This window comes from Anolis carolinensis, chromosome 6 (genome assembly GCF_035594765.1).
Source record: "Anolis carolinensis isolate JA03-04 chromosome 6, rAnoCar3.1.pri, whole genome shotgun sequence".
NCBI classification, from domain to species: Eukaryota; Metazoa; Chordata; class Lepidosauria; order Squamata; family Dactyloidae; genus Anolis; species Anolis carolinensis.
In genome coordinates this window covers 39,527,414-39,543,681 of record NC_085846.1, presented here as the reverse complement: position 1 = coordinate 39,543,681, position 16,268 = coordinate 39,527,414, and the positions used below count along the sequence as shown (strand labels likewise).

At 42.4% G+C, this 16,268-nt stretch overlaps 1 protein-coding gene across 2 annotated transcripts in view; it reads right to left on the bottom strand.

Moving 5' to 3' along the window:
* Window positions 1-16,268, bottom strand: part of brca1 (BRCA1 DNA repair associated) — an 84,962-nt gene that overhangs the window by 14,565 nt on the left and 54,129 nt on the right. For both annotated transcript variants that reach the window (XM_008113176.3, XM_008113175.3), the window contains exon 13: window positions 1,489-1,811. In XM_008113176.3, the coding sequence (XP_008111383.1) occupies window positions 1,489-1,811 (323 nt within the window). The remainder of the gene's footprint in view (window positions 1-1,488; window positions 1,812-16,268) is intronic.

The following is a 16,268-nucleotide window of genomic DNA, read 5'->3' as shown; positions in this document are numbered from 1 at the left end:
ACTGTTCACTGCTTTGTGATCTTTCTGTTGTCCCAGCACAGGTAGCACTCCAATGCTGACCACCAGACACAACACTTCATTAAGTCTCTCAAAACACATATGACTGTCTCTCTTCAATTCTAGGATGCACTTGTTTTCCTATATAAACTTCTCTAAAAATGGAGTGTATCTCAGAATCACAGCTGTAACAAGTATTTTTGTTGGTGATGGTGATACTGAAATTAGGGTGCATCTTACCATCGATGGTACCTTACAATTGAAGACATGTAGTATAAAAAAACCCTAAACCACAGAAGTATGATATTGACTTCTACATCGCTGGAGAAATTATACTGTTTAGCTGGTATTGAACCACCTAACATTTGTCAGGAAGTAGCAGCCTGTAATGAAAGGACCAAGGAATTGATATCTCCGACCCAGCCAGCATGCCAACATCTTAAATCAAGAAACAGCTTCCTAAGATCCACAGAAATACTCGCAGGAACACCTCAGCAAGCGAGAGTCCAAAAGTGCCAGGCTAAAACCCGGAACCTCAATCCATAGCTGGTACCAGATGAGAAACTCCCCCCTGGATACACAAAAGACTGGGCGACTTGGAAGGCGCTGAACACACTGAGCTCTGGCACCACGAGATGCAGAGCCAATCTTAGGAAATGGGGCTACAAAGTGGATTCCACGACATGTGAGTGTGGAGAAGAGTAAACCAGAGACCACTTACTACAATGCAACCTGAGCCCTGACACAGCCACAATGGAGGACCTTCTCACAGTGACACCAGAGGCACTCCAAGTGGCCAGCTTCTGGTCAAAGGAAAACTAGTATAATGACAAGTTTTTAACTTTGTGTTTTTAAATACATTATAACTGTATCCTCAATTTGCTTCTGACATGATAAATAAATTTCTACACATTTCAATCATCCTTTACACCATAACAAAGATGGTTCATAAAATTTTAATTCTGGCACCTACATGTTTCAAGTATTTTTTCAGCTCTTGTGAAAAAACTAGGATGGCCTAAGAATTGGAGCAGTCTTCAACAAGATTTCTATCAAACCATTGGTCTGTCCCACTCACTAAATTTTTCAGGGGGTTCAGATATATTTCTACTTCACTCACAAACATTCTGTGTTTTCCTGCCACTTCTGATTTTTGTCACTTCCTGTTGAAAATTCATTAAAGAGAAAGAGCCAGAACAGATATACGATGACATCTAATTCTTAGGATGGAAACCTCTCCACTCACCCCAAGCAGGAAACGTGCTTTCTCAGTGATGCTTCTGAAAACTGGGCATACATTCTCTAGCTCATTTTCTCCCAGATCACAAACCCAAAGTTAAATTATTATGTGCCATGATTTCAAGCAGCAGCTTATATGGCAACAAAGAGGATTTGATTTGAATTGCATGTTCTGACCCTTGCTCTATTACCTACATTTGCCACTTACTGTAAGCTGTAAAAAGGGCCAGAAGCAGAGCAGAGAATACTTACCAACTCGCCTTGGTTCAGACCTGATGCCACCAGAGACATATTCTTCTTACTGTTCAGGAGTGGGTTCTTTGTTTTGGAACAATAGCGAGCTATTGTTGGACTTCTTTGTGCTTCGTGCCTTGGCGTAAGTGGTCTTCTGAATGTGCCTGGTTTGGTAGCGGGAGACCTATTTGTCTTGGTGGTCACGTCACAGGAAAATAGCTCTTCAGGATTTGAGGAAGGGATGTAATGACTACCTAGAGTCCCGTGTGTGCTTTTGACAGGCGAGAAAGAATCACCTAGGAAGCTCTGTTTGATTCCAGAAGTCAACTTCATTGTGCTTCCTAGAAGTGAAGGGAAAAAAAATCTCCATCACCAATGTATTTCATGAGACCATTTATTTCTAAAACAGATAAGAGAACCATCACTGGCTGGAACTATCAGCAAACTTAATTTCAAGGGCTGCTGTCAGGTCCTGAAAACATTTTGTCTCATTTCTTTCTAATTAGTTTTTATTGATTTTGGGATGAACAGGAAACAAGGAAAAGCATAAACAAGATCATCCGAGCAATTCAAAGATCAAATCAACCACAGTTGAAAAAAACAAAACAGCACAAAGATCAAGTGTGATGATAGTACCCCAATCTATAAAAACCAAGATTAGCAGCTTATACTCTCTTTTTCAGCATGAACATACAGTACCACATTAATACAAAGTATACAATACTCAACCAGCTGACAATTTATACTGTTTGAGCATTTATGAAATTTTAAAGTATAAGTGCCTATGTTTTATTGAAACAATAAACTACAAGCAGACAAAGCTGCAAGATACTGCTTCTTAAGATGCCCCAGTAATGTAGTTTTTGCCAAATGGGAAAACAGGAACAGCAATACAACTAAAATTGAAATGGAAAAAACAAAGATAATTTGTAGTAAACGGAGTTCTATTCTCTGGCATTCAAAACAGAATGAAGAGATCAGCATTATTATGCAGAAACCAGGGGAAAATTAAATTCTTATAATGTAATTAAGGAGTGGCAAAAATGTTCATATAATTGCATCATTACCATGTATAGCAAGGCTGTAGTTCTATTTACATTTACATAAGAGAGATACTGCACTCGGTATGACCTTTGAGGAAACATGCATCAGAGCAAGGAACCTGGGAAGTGGAGTGTCTCTGAACAATCTACAATCTTAAAATGGAATATTAGCTAAATTTTACTTGAATCTAGCATTCACTTCCCAACTGTATAATCCAAACATTATTTCTGATCCCACAAAGAAGTCTGCAGTTCTGGGTATTAGCTGTATAGAGCCCAATGAGGCTGTATAAGGTCCAAGGAGACGTTTCTTATGGACAACTTTCTATATAGACTAATTTGTGCACACTGTTGTCGACACATATAGAGAGAGCTTCAGCAAGCATAAAGGCCATGGGTGATTGTTTTAAACCTATAGCTGAGGCATGTTGGTCTTTCAGAATGTCATTGGCATCCCAAAGGAGCAGTGTCTTCATGATAAGAGTTGTAGGTGCTTCTCAAAAAACTATCCATTTTGGGAACTGTCAGATCTTGGACAATGTCCTCTGACAGCAACCAAAATGTCAGAGTAGTGATGACAAGACTTGGCTTTAACAGTCTTGTGCAAATTGTTAAAGCAGGAAAGACAAGGCAGCGAGATATGCTGAAAAAGAAGAGCATTTGGATTTAAATAATGTTGGATTTATTGGCTCTGGCCTGAAGTTTATGGAGCCTAAGAACATAATGGAGCAAGACCTTTCTTACAAAAAGATTATGCAGCTATAAACCTGCTATCCTTTAAGGCAGTTTTCTCAACCTGGGGGTCGGGAACCCTGGGGGGGGGGGGGGTTGCGAGGAGGTGTCAGAGGGCTCGCCAAAGACCATCAGAAAACACATATTTCTAATGGTTTTAGGACTCCCTTTGGCAGAGAAGCCTAAGATCTCTCCATCTGTCCTTCTCTTTCTTTTTGGAAACAGACAGCTAATCCTCCCAAATTTTGACAAATTTGGTCCAGAACATCATTTTTTGGGTTCACAGTACTCTCCAGATGTAGGTGAACTACATCTTGCCTAAATTACTGTTAATTCTTCCCAGATCTCCCAGTATGTTGGTCATGGGGGTTCTGTGTGGGAAGTTTGGCCCCATTATATCATTGGTGGGGTTCAGAATGCCCTTTGATTGTTGGTGAACTATAAATCCCAGAAACCACAACTCCCAAATGTTAAGGTCTGTTTTCCCCAAACTCCACTAGTGTTCACATTTGGGCATATTATTTATGCCAAGTTTGGTCCAGATACATCATTGTTTTGAGTCCACAGTGCTCTCTGGATGTAGGTGAACTACAACTCCCAAACTCAAGGTCAATACCCACCAAACCCTTCCAGTATTTTCTGCTGGTCATGGGAGTTTTGTGTGCCAAGATAGGTTCAATCTCATCATTGTGGAGTTCAGAATGCTCTTTGATTGTAGGTTAACTATAAATCACAGCAACTACAACTCCCAAATAACAAAATCAATCACCCTCCAACCCCACTAGTATTCAAATTTGCATTTATTGGGTAATTGCGGTGAATTTGGCCCAGTGAATAAAAATACATCCTGCATATCAGATATTAACATTACAATTCATGACAGTAGCAAAATTACAGTTGTGAAGTAGCAATGAAAATAATTTCATGGTTGGTGATCACCACAACATGGGGAACTGTATTAAGGGGTCACACCATTAGGAAGGTCAAAAACCACTGCTTCACGGTGTCACAGGACCCTTGGGCTGTTTAAGTTGCTTGAGTCCTCTTCTAGCATTATTGCCCTCTCCCTATCCAAGAACTGGCGAAACTGGTTGCCAAATTGTGTGCTATTAGGTATATGCATCTACAGACCTGCCATGATTTGGAAATGGAGGAATAGCTTTGCCACATTTTTTGTCAAAATCTCAAGTCTTCAGGCACTGGGCTTGTTTGGAAACCAAATAAGCTAGGGATCCACAAGGACAGTGGTTTATTGGCTGTGACTAATAACCAGGGGTTTTTAAAGGTTTCTTTTTCTGGCTCGTTGTAGGATAAAAAAACGCAAAAGGCATTTGGAATGCTCTCCGTCCCAAAGGTGATCACATTTTTTCTCCTTGCTCAAGCATTTCAAGATAAACAGATTGTTTTCTGGCTTTGATTGTCTTTTATTGATGTTTTCCTTTCTACTGTGTTGTTTATTACATTTTGTGGGTGCATTACCATTTTGTGGTTACATTTGTTACTCGCCCATCTGATATATTTTGATGAAGGCTGGTTAATAAATAAATAGCCTAAATAAAATGCCATCCCACCAGAGTTTTGCCCAAACTGAATTTTCATTTATAGTTGCACAAAAAACAACTATGCTTTAGTACACTGCTTCTTCAAATGTGGATACTGATCTAAATAGGGTCCCCTGAGCTCAATGTTGGGGTCACCAAAATTTGCAAGAGTAAAAGATTTCTGAATGCCATTCATTTACACAAATGTTAGCAACAATGAGCAGTAGCAGTGGACTCTGCAGAAAATGCTTCAGATGTACTCCACCAAAAGGAAAACGAGCCTATGTAGCAAGCCTTGCAAATGCTGATTTATTATCAGAAATGTTTGGTTTTTATACCTATTTTATATATCTATACACATGAGGTCACACAAACATTTCTTGAACGGGAAGGGGTTGTGAGTGGAAAAAGTCATGCTTTAGTATTCTACTGCTGCCAGACTTGCCAAATAATACTTGGAATGTCTTTCAATATTCACAAGAGAAATTTGAATGGCTGGAGTGGGATTTGCAAATGTCATGCATGACTGGATGTCTTTCATTTTCTAAAACTAGTATATTCATAGAATCAGATACTATTTGAAATACTAAAGGGCTGGGCTGTGGCACAGCTGGTTAGTAGCCAGCTGTAATAAATCACTACTAAGAGGTCATGAGTTCGAGCCAGCCCACATCGGATTGAGCGCCCAACCACTAAAAAAATAGCCCACCTCATTGTTGACCTAAGCAACCCAAAAGATAGTAGTATCTATCAAATAGGGAATTTAGATACCGCTTATGCAGGGAGGCTAATTTAACTAATTTACAACACCATAAAATCGTTCAGCAGAAAGGAATGAGGAAGTAATCCATCAAGGATTCAGTGTCACAGTGGATGATGAAGCAGCAGCTCTCCCTGTGGCCGGAATCGAGCATATTCTCATGAAGTCTGGAAGCTGGAAAATGTTAAATTGCCTCTGTGTCTTCATCTCTGTCTCTATGTCGTATGGCATTGAATGTTTGCCATGTATATATACGTTGTGATCCGCCCTGAGTCCTTCGGGGTGAGAAGGGTGGGATATAAATACGGTAAATAAATAAATCAATACTTAACTTCTTGACTTGATGGAGTCTAGATGTAGTGAACTGAAGTTCCCATCAACATCAGCCAGCAGTGTCAAAATATCAGGGATTATAGTACTCCAACACACCAAGAGGGTAAGATTTTAGGGAAGGTTGGTCAACTAATACCTTCTGCACTGCCATATACAATCCAGATTATCTGCACTGAACTGGATTATAGGGCAGTTAGACTCATATAATCCAGTTCAAAGCAGATCATATTGATTATCTGGTTTGATAATATGGATTATATGGCAGTGTAGAAGGGGCCCAAGATAATCTCATTTACTCTGAATCCTGCAGGATACTCTGAAAGTCTGTTATAAAATATGTCTTCCATGAAAGAGCAGTGATATAATGCATAGCTAATAATCATGAAATGATACTAGTCTTAAGAAAAGGTTTAGTATTCTGTTGATTTATTACAAAATATGAATGATGGAAAGTAGGACCACATTAACTCTTGACTCTAGAGAGCAGTTTTAACCTTAATGGTCTATAAAACGCCCACAGACCTGCAGCAGTATATATAATATACAACCCACTCGGCACTCAAATTACATTTTGAATATTCAATCACATTTTAAGAAACACAAGGTGTCAAGTGATGCGTTTGGTGGAACTAATGACAAAACAGCAGAAGGAACATGGAAAGAGCAGAACAGGCCTGAGGCTTCTTTCTCTCTGCTACTTTTAAGGGCTTGTTATTTATGATGCCTCATTATGACATGAATACATCTGAATACTTCTCCCCAGAAAGTGATTACAGCGAGGCAAGAGGCTTTTCAAAGTAGTCAAAAGAAGAGCTAACATTTGTAATTAAGCTATCAATAAACACAATCAGGTTGAAGCTTTCATAAGAAGACCCCAAATACTTTATCCTGGCCTGAAACCCTCAACAAGGGCCTTTTTAATTAAGTTGCCTTTAGTCTCCTTCCGCATTCATGGGCACGAAATGTCCATCTAGAGACGTCCACCTTCAAATATCAAAGTTCCAAACCACTTGGGGCTTTGAAATGTCACTAACAGACAGTGTAATTCTTTGAAAACTGGTGTTACATGTTGGCTGTACAGTATCACAGTTAGCAATTTTGCCACTGCACTTTACACTAGCTATAGCTTACATGTTATTTTCTAGGGCAGACCCACATAGAATGCATTACAGTAGTCTAATCAGAAAGATCCCAATGTATGGACTATTGCGGCTCGGTTATGCCTGGCCATAGTTGCAGTCCAGAACTCCAAACCACAGAGTCTGCTCAGGATTAAATGTTCCACTATAACTTCACCCCCACAAAGAAATGGGGCTGTTCTAGTCTAGAACACAACTTTGTTTGGAATAAAAGTCTTACAATATTATTCAGGTCCCTTGGAGTTTTGTGTTGGAGAGAATGGGGAAAGGGGAGTCAAACCTTACATCACTGGCTCTGCTTTTATAGTTCTCCAAATTGTAGGGTTAGGTCCAGCTAACAAATTCAATCTTCAGCATTTCACAACTGGGGAACACATCTTAGAGTTCAAAAGGGCAAAAAATATTATACTGAAACATCCTTAACATAATGCAGGGAGGACAGGGTTTTTAAAAACTTCATAATGTACCATCTGGCAGAATGAAGCCAGTAGCAAATTAACTGTTTATTGTTCCAAACCAAAATGTCTCCTTCCTTCCATTTGTTGTTGCGCTTCTCCAAGTTGTACTCCATGACGTGACTTTATCCGAGGGTTTTCTTAGCAAATTTTGTTCAGAGGGGGTAAGTGCAAACTAAAATGAATATGTATTTCCTCTTGAAGTATGGATTTTATTTATTGCAAATGAATGTATGCAGCTGGCAATGAATTAACTGCAGCACAAAATATAGCAAACTAACTGCTGTATACTGACTGCTTTGAACATCAGTAGCTCTGAAAATGGATTGGGTGAGACTGTATTTAAATATGTACCATATGTATTAAATCAGCTGTATTACATTTCCTAGAAGCAGATATTTATGCAAAATACAAATGGTCTTTGGAAGAAAAGGAATATGTGGCAAATGATATTCGATGAACCCACTGCCTGGGTGAAACTGATCATCTGGATAACTAGTTCAGACCAGTTGCGAGACAGAAACAGCCTTGGTGGATGACCCATATTGGTCCTGTTAGATCTCCTGGCAGTATTTGAAATCATTACTCCTGGTACTTTCCTGGGCCATTTGGCCGAGGTGGGGATACTGTTTTGCAATGTTTTCTGGTCTTTTGGCTAAATGTTCCCAAGTGGTGATGCTAGAAAATGGTTCTTCAGCCTTCTGAAAAACTATTGGATTTCACAAAGTTCAATACTGTACCCTATAGCTTATTTAAATCTGCATGAAGCCATTGAGGAATGTAATCTGGAATTTTGAGATCAGATGAAAGAAGTATGAAGATATCTATTATTTAGCTCCCTCTTAGCTTTGTCTATAGGCAGCAAAGAACTGGATATGGGTGGATATAGAATTCAAACAAGATGGAAGCAGCATTTGAAATTGGACTCACAACCTTGTCGGGATGTGCCTACACTCCTTCTAAAAGATCAGATCTTTAGCTTGGGGAAGCTCTTGGACCCAGTTCCTTGGAAGATCAGTTTCAGCCAGCTTTGGTTGATGAACCAACTACACCCTTTCTTGGCCTCATTTTCATTACCTCTCCATTAGAACACCGCAATCACCTTTATGAAGGGTAGTCTTTGAAAAGTGTTCAGAAACGGTAGCCAATGGAAATGTAGCAGCCAGGTGTGTCTTTACAGACCATACAGGTCATGTGTCAATTTGCTTCAAAGCTCAAATTGAAGTTTTGGCTCATTAGCTGTAAGCCATTTGCGGCCAGAGTATCTAAAAGACTATCACCTCCCACATGAATCTGTCCTAAATTTGAGGTCCCCAATGAAAGGAGGCTAAGTTCGTGAGGACATGTGCCTCAGCTTTCTTTATAGTATCATATTGACTGTGGAATTAACTCCCAAGTGAAGCCAGGTTGACTCCATTCTTCCTGAGATTCTGGTAGGCAGTTAGGACTATTCATTCATAAAGCTGTTGGTACTGAAAATCAATCATTGCTCCTGTTGTTTCAACTGCATGTGGTTTTCAAACTATTTTTAAAACAATTGTATTAGTTTGGTTTTAAAATAATACTTTATCTGTTCTCTCTGCTTATAGTTAATGCTTTAAATGAAGTGCTTATCCATTACACATTGCCTGTGGGCCCTGGTGGGCTGAAAAGTGATAAATTCTTTATATAAAAATATACGAAGACAGACCTGCACAACTTTGACTCAACAAGCTGAACAGCCCCTCCAGGTTCAACAAACCTTGTTTTGCTGCTTGGCAAGGACTGGAAATACAGGGTTGGCAGCCTGAAAATGCTGTATCATCTTGAACATTTGGTCTACCCCACTGTCCCATCCCTTCCGGCAGCTCTATAGCTCTCTTCCGCTGCTGTTTTACAACTGTCTCCCCTGCAGCCATCTCGGGAGAACCTTTAACCTGAAACCTGGTGGAAATTAACATTGCTCTGTTCCAGTTGCCCAGCCTTCTGCAAAAGACTCTTAATGATGCCTACTAGTCATAGCCCTGTGTACATTGATGAGATGTCAAAGAATATAAGCACCTGGGAGCCTGCTACAGCCAAGTTTTGTGATGTTGTTCCTGTAACTAGGTTTGGTTTTATTGTTTATGTGGAAAATCAGTTGATCTTGCCCACCCAGAGGCACAATCTCAGAAAGAAGCAGTTTTAGATGAGTTTCCACTTCTTTGGGTGGCATTTATAAGCAAATCTGGTCACTATAAGCTGACAGGTGACTTAAAGGCACACACACACAAAAGTTCCAATACCCAAAGAAGAGTATCTCCTGCAAACACAGCACGGCTTCTTAACTCTGTTTAGTGAAAGAAAACAAGCTGACCCAATACACTGTCACAATGTGAAATGGAAATGCATTTTAAAACGACTGCCATGGCAACAGAGCTCAAGCTAAATATGCATAAACTATACTGTAACAAGGCAAAATTAACTCAGTAACTCACCAGAGACAGTCTTCAGCATGATATTTGAATCCATAGAAGAAATGTTTTTTTTAGAATGAAATGGTGGAGATTAAAAAAAGAAAGAAAGAAAAGAAACCAGAAAGAGGACTGGAATATCAGATTTAGTTGGAAACCTTCCCTTTCATCAGCTGATGGAGGATACCTAGAATGGATCACTTTCTACTTGCCACAAATCCTGCAAATCTCACTTCTTCTTGTGGGAAGAGCATGCATTTACTGAGTTTCAGAACATATTGTAGGCGGCTGCTGGCCCTGCCTGGCCTCCGCAGAGTGCACTAGGCCTGTTGGGGCCTGTTGGGACCGCACTGGGCCTGTTGGGGCCTGCTGGGACCTGCCTGGCCCCTGCTAAATTACGCTGAGTCAGCACCAGACCCACTTGAACTGTATTAGGCCCCTCGCCAGACCGGGAGGTGGCTGTAGAACCGGGTTACCACGCGGAGGCCAAAGGAGAACAGAGGCCTCAGAAGATGCGGAGGTAACAATCTCTATCTGGCCACGAATTTCAACTACAGAGACTGTGAAAGCCTTACCTCTGACCCCCGCTTTGTGTGTTTTTAACTAAAAACCATAGTAACAATTTTAAGTTCATATTGAATCTGTGAGTCTACCTCATTGATGATTGATTAACAACGTTACTATTACTACCTCAATGAACTGCTACATGCTGCTAAAACCTTGTCTCTTAGTTGGCACTCTGGCACTTTATGAATTATACTTGAATCAACCCACCCATCAAATATAACAACTATAGCCTATCTGCACCTTAGTTATATCAAATCCTCTCATCCATGTTGCCCCCGCACTCTCTGCACTTTACAATTGCATTTGCACTTTGTATTAGCGGTGGGGGGTGGGCGAGGCTGGAGGACTACGAGGATCATAGGGTGGGGAGTGGGAATGGATGGGAAAGGATACTAAGTGCCAATGGGAAAGTAATACATCAAGGAACAGCGCTTAGACCACGGGAAGAGGGGGGGAGAGGACAGTATGAGAGGGGAGGGAGGTGCTTGGGTGGGTGGGGGGCCCCTATAGAGGTGGTGTCAGGGAGGGGGAGATACGGGAAAGGGAGACCTAATTTAATTCGGCCTAGGGTTTGTGGAAGAACATTAGTAGCTTTAAAACGGTCTCCTGACATAGCTAATCTGGGTAACCAGGATGGCGGTCCCTCCAGATTAAAAGTGGTGCTGTTTAATGCCAGGTCTGTAAACGGGAAAACATCATTCATCCAGGATTTAATCCTGGAGGAACATGCAGACCTGGCATGTATTACGGAGACCTGGCTGGACGAGTTGGGAGGGGTCAACCTCACCCAGCTCTGCCCGCCAGGATACTCTGTACAGCACCAGCCAAGATCTGGAGGGAGGGGAGGTGGGGTCGCGGTGGTCTATAAGGATTCTATCCCCCTGATCAGGTGCCCCGTCCCACAGTCGACCATGTTTGAATGTGTCCACCTGAGGGTGGGAGACCGGGACAGATTAGGGATTCTGCTAGTGTACCGACCACCCCGCTGCACTACAGTCTCCCTGCCTGAGCTAGCTGAGGTGGTCTCGGGCCTGGCGTTGGAGTCCCGGCGGCTCATAGTGCTGGGGGACTTCAATGTCCATGCCGAGACCAACCTCTCAGGTGCGGCTCAGGACTTCATGGCCGCCATGGCAACCATGGGGCTGTCCCAACTGGTATCTGGTCCCACCCACAGTGCGGGGCAAACACTAGACCTGGTCTTCTGTCAGGGATGGGAGGAAGGTGGCGGTGTGGAGGAGCTCACCATCGCTCCTTTGCCATGGACCGACCATCACCTGATCAGGTTTAGACTTACTGCGCCCCCTAACCTCTGCAGGGGTGGTGGACCTAAAATGGTCCGCCCCAGGAGGCTTATGGATCCAGATGGATTCCTGATGGCTCTTGGGGAATTTCCCGCCTCCTCGGCAGGTGATCCTGTTGATGCTCTGGTCTCTCTCTGGAATGGAGAGATGACTAGGGCACTAGACATGATCGCTCCGGAGCGTCCCCTCTCAAGTACCCGAGCTAAACCATCTCTTTGGTTCACTGAGGAGCTGGCAGCGATGAAGCGAAAGAAGAGGGGACTAGAGTGTGTGTGGCATTCGGAGCCGAGCGAGCCAAACCGAACACGGCTATGTTCCTATCTTAGGACATATGCCGCGGCAATAGATGCTGCAAAGAACGTTTTCCTTGCAGCTAATATTGCGTCTGCAAAGAACCGTCCGGCGGAGCTGTTCCGAGTTGTCAGAGGGTTGTTATATCCCGTCCCTCAAGACGGGATCCCTGACAATTCGGCAGCCCGCTGTGAAGCATTTGCTCGGTTCTTTGCGGACAAAGTCACTTTGATCCGTTCTGACTTTGACGCCATATTAACGGCAGTCTCTGAGGATGTAGCAAGAACACCTGCTTGTCCTGTTTTGATGGATTCATTTCAATTGGTTGAGCTCGAGGATGTGGACAAGATCCTTGGAGAAGCGAGACCAACCACATGCATTCTAGACCCCTGCCCATCCTGGCTGGTGAGAGAAGCCAGAGGGGGTTTGGCCGAGTGGGTGAAGGTGATGGTGAATGCCTCCCTTCGGGAAGGCATATTTCCAGCGAGCCTAAAGACGGCTGTGATCAAACCGCTGTTGAAAAAGCCATCACTGGACCCCACTCAATTCGGAAACTTTCGGCCTATCTCCAATCTTCCCTAATTGGGCAAAGTTATGGAACGTGTGGTTGCCTCGCAACTCCAGGGATTCTTGGTTGACACTGATTTTCTAGATCCGGCACAGTCTGGTTTTAGGCCGGGGCATGGTACCAAGACAGCCTTGGTCGCCTTAGTGGATGATCTACGCCGGGAACTGGACAGGGGGAGTGTGTCCCTGCTGGTTCTGCTGGACCTCACAGCGGCCTTCGATACCGTCGATCACGGTATCCTTCTGGGACGCCTCGCGGGAATGGGACTTGGAGGTACTGTTCTGCAGTGGCTCCACTCATTCCTGGAGGGTCGGTCCCAGATGGTGTCACTGGGGGACACCTGCTCGGCCCCACAACCTTTGTTTTGTGGGGTCCCGCAGGGGTCTGTATTGTCCCCCATGTTGTTCAACATATACATGAAGCCGCTGGGAGAGATCATCAGGAGTTTCGGGGTGCGGTGTCATCTCTATGCAGATGATGTCCAACTCTGTCACTCCTTCCCACCTGTCACTAAGGAGGCTGTTCAGGCCGCTGTGTCGGACTGGATGAGGGCCAACAAATTGAAATTGAATCCAGACAAGACAGAGGTCCTCCTGGTCAGTCGGAAGGCCGAACAGGGTATAGGGTTACAACCTGTGCTGGATGGGGTTACACTCCCCCTGAAGGCGCAGGTGCGCAGTCTGGGGGTGATCGACTCATCGTTGAGCCTGGAGCCCCAGGTCTCGGCGGTGGCTAGGGGAGCCTTTGCACAATTAAAACTTGTGCGCCAGCTGCGACCGTACCTTGGGAAGCTGGACTTGGCCACGGTGGTCCACGCTCTTGTTACATCCCGACTAGATTACTGCAACGCACTCTACGTGGGGCTGCCTTTGAAGACTGTTCGGAAGCTTCAACTAGTCCAACGGGAGGCTGCCAGGCTGTTAACTGGAGCAACGTACAGGGAGCGTACTACTCCTCTGTTACGTCAGCTCCACTGGCTGCCGATTTGCTACTGAGCACAATTCAAAGTACTGGCTTTAGCTTATAAAGCGCTAAACGGTTCCGGCCCAGCTTACCTGTCCGAACGTGTCTCCCGCTATGTCCCATCACGGAATTTGAGATCCTCGGGGGAGGCCCTGCTCTCGGTCCCGCCAGCCTCACAGGTGCGGCTGGCGGGGACGAGGGACAGGGCCTTTTCAGTGGTGGCCCCCCGCCTATGGAACACCCTCCCAAACGAAATTAGGGAAGCTCCCTCCCTCCCTCCTGTCCTTCCGAAAAAGAACAAAAACGTGGTTATGGGAGCAGGCATTTGAGCATGAGTAACAGCAGAATTGCAATATGAATATATGACTCATTGACAGACCCCCACCTGGACATGAAAAATGCGCCTGAAATGTATATTTAGATGTATAATTATGCTGGTTTTTAATTTAAATTTTAATTTTTATTGTAATTTTTAATCTTGGATGATTTTTAACTGTGTTTCCGATGTATATTGTAAGCCGCCCTGAGTCCCCTGATGGGTGAAAAGGGCGGGGTAGAAATGATGTAATAAATAAATAAATAAATAAATATTGTAGACCTGACAATCCAAAGAAGTAATGAGGAAGACAATGACCAAACACAATTTGTAGTCCCAATCAGAGTTGATGAGCTGAATCAATGAAACTTATGTTGGTTTACAAAATTTTTATGATTCAATTGAGTTATTCTGCTTGGGTCTAACAACTGCATTTAGATCACTGTAAGAAAATTCACATATTACAAAACAAAGACAAAACAAGAGTAGAGGAGAAAACAGCAAATCTCAAACCAAGCCTGAATGAATGCCCTCAAGAGCCAGAATGAGTCACTCTCAACTGCCCATCTGCTGTTAGAAGGATATATAGCTCCACTCAGATTCAGATTCAAGTTTCCTCGCCAGCCACAGATGACATTGTGCATATTTTGTTTGTCTATATGCCAAGGTGCAATCCCAATATTTACAACCACTTTTGGTTAGAACACCGAACTGGGATCTATTTGCAAAACTGTCTTATTTTCTTTCTGGGGAGAATCTACACTTGTAACAAGTCAAATTTGTTACAAAAGCTGCCCACCTGAGAGATCACTTTATCTCACAAAATGGAGTCCCTTGTCATGGTAATGCACTTATCTAAATTCTCCGACTGATTATTTTACATCGTCACTCTACTCCCCCTGCTTTCATCTTGTAATGTAATCCCATTTTACCAAACTTATTTAATAAAAGACAAAAAACAAAAATACGCAAATAGACACTCATCACTATCCTAAAGCTCCTGCAATAGATAACTAAAATAAATTAAAACACAATAAAACTTGATTAAATATTGTGTTTTAAATTATTTTAGTTATCTATTACAGGAGCTTTAGGATAGTGATGACTCTGTTTTTGTTTTTGTCTTTTATTGTTGATATCGTCAGTGGGCCAAGCAATAAACAGATCTATCTGCTGTTAAATCTGCAAATATACAGTATTAGCAAATGTTCAAAAAGGTGGAAGCCATGCCACCAAGATCGAGATGCTCTTGTCATACAGCCTCCCTAACTCCTATGCTCATTTCCTGATGAAAGCTCACTGCCTCCTTCCTCAAACATTTAGTAGTAGAATGGTAAGGTCAGAATTAAAAAACAGAGCCATGCTAGTCTTGATTAGTATGTAAAGGAATCTCCTTTGAGATGGAGATAAAGATGTTGATAGTTTGGATTTTCGTAGACTAACTCTACCAAATGCAAGCAATGAAGTAGGACTTAAGCCTATGAAAGCTTATGCTATCCACTTCTTTCTTTTAGCTCACTGGTTCCCAACCTTTGGGCCTCCAGGTTTTTTGGACATCAGCTCCCACAATTCCTAACAGCAACAAAGATGGCTGGGATTTCTGGGAGTTGAAGTCCAAAACACCTGGAGGTCCAAAGGTTGGGAACCACTCTTTTAGCTAAACTCAAAAGTGCTGCAAGATCCTTTTGCATAATAGTGAAAGCAGGTATCTCATCTCTCAGATAAACCAAGTAACAAAACTGATTACTTGGGAAACAAACTGAGCATTTAACATTCTTTGTGCAATGAGGTAGTTATGACTTTTTGTGAGAAAATCTCACAAGAATCTATAACACTATGGAACAAAATCTGAAAAAAAATCTGCTCCTGATTTGAAAATATCATTTCCTGTTTAACGGTGTAGTACTGACTTTGAAAGTAGTTATTCTCCAGAAACTTCGCTTTTGTGGCTGCCACAAACTATGTTGAATTGGTTGAGACTCTATGAGATATTCATAGAGCAAAATGTGCTGCCAGATGCCCCGCAAAAACCAAGTTTTTGCAGTTTAATAAACTTTTTCCATGTTTCATGATAGAACCAATTAGGAAATGACATTTATAACCTAGAAACAAAAACCGTGTTACATGGTGGAAGAGGAAGTAAAAATGCCTCTGCCTGTCTGTCCTTCTCTGCCAAACACCCTGAAATTTAAAAACCTGAAACTCCGTATAAATGTAATGGATGTGACTCCCATGGGTTTTAAAACTGATTAAAAAATTAAAACTTTTGATTTAGAATTCACAAAAGAGTAATACAGTTTAATTAAAAATTGTCTGTAGCCCAAGGAACCAGTTGCAATCAGCAGGTAGCAGACTTC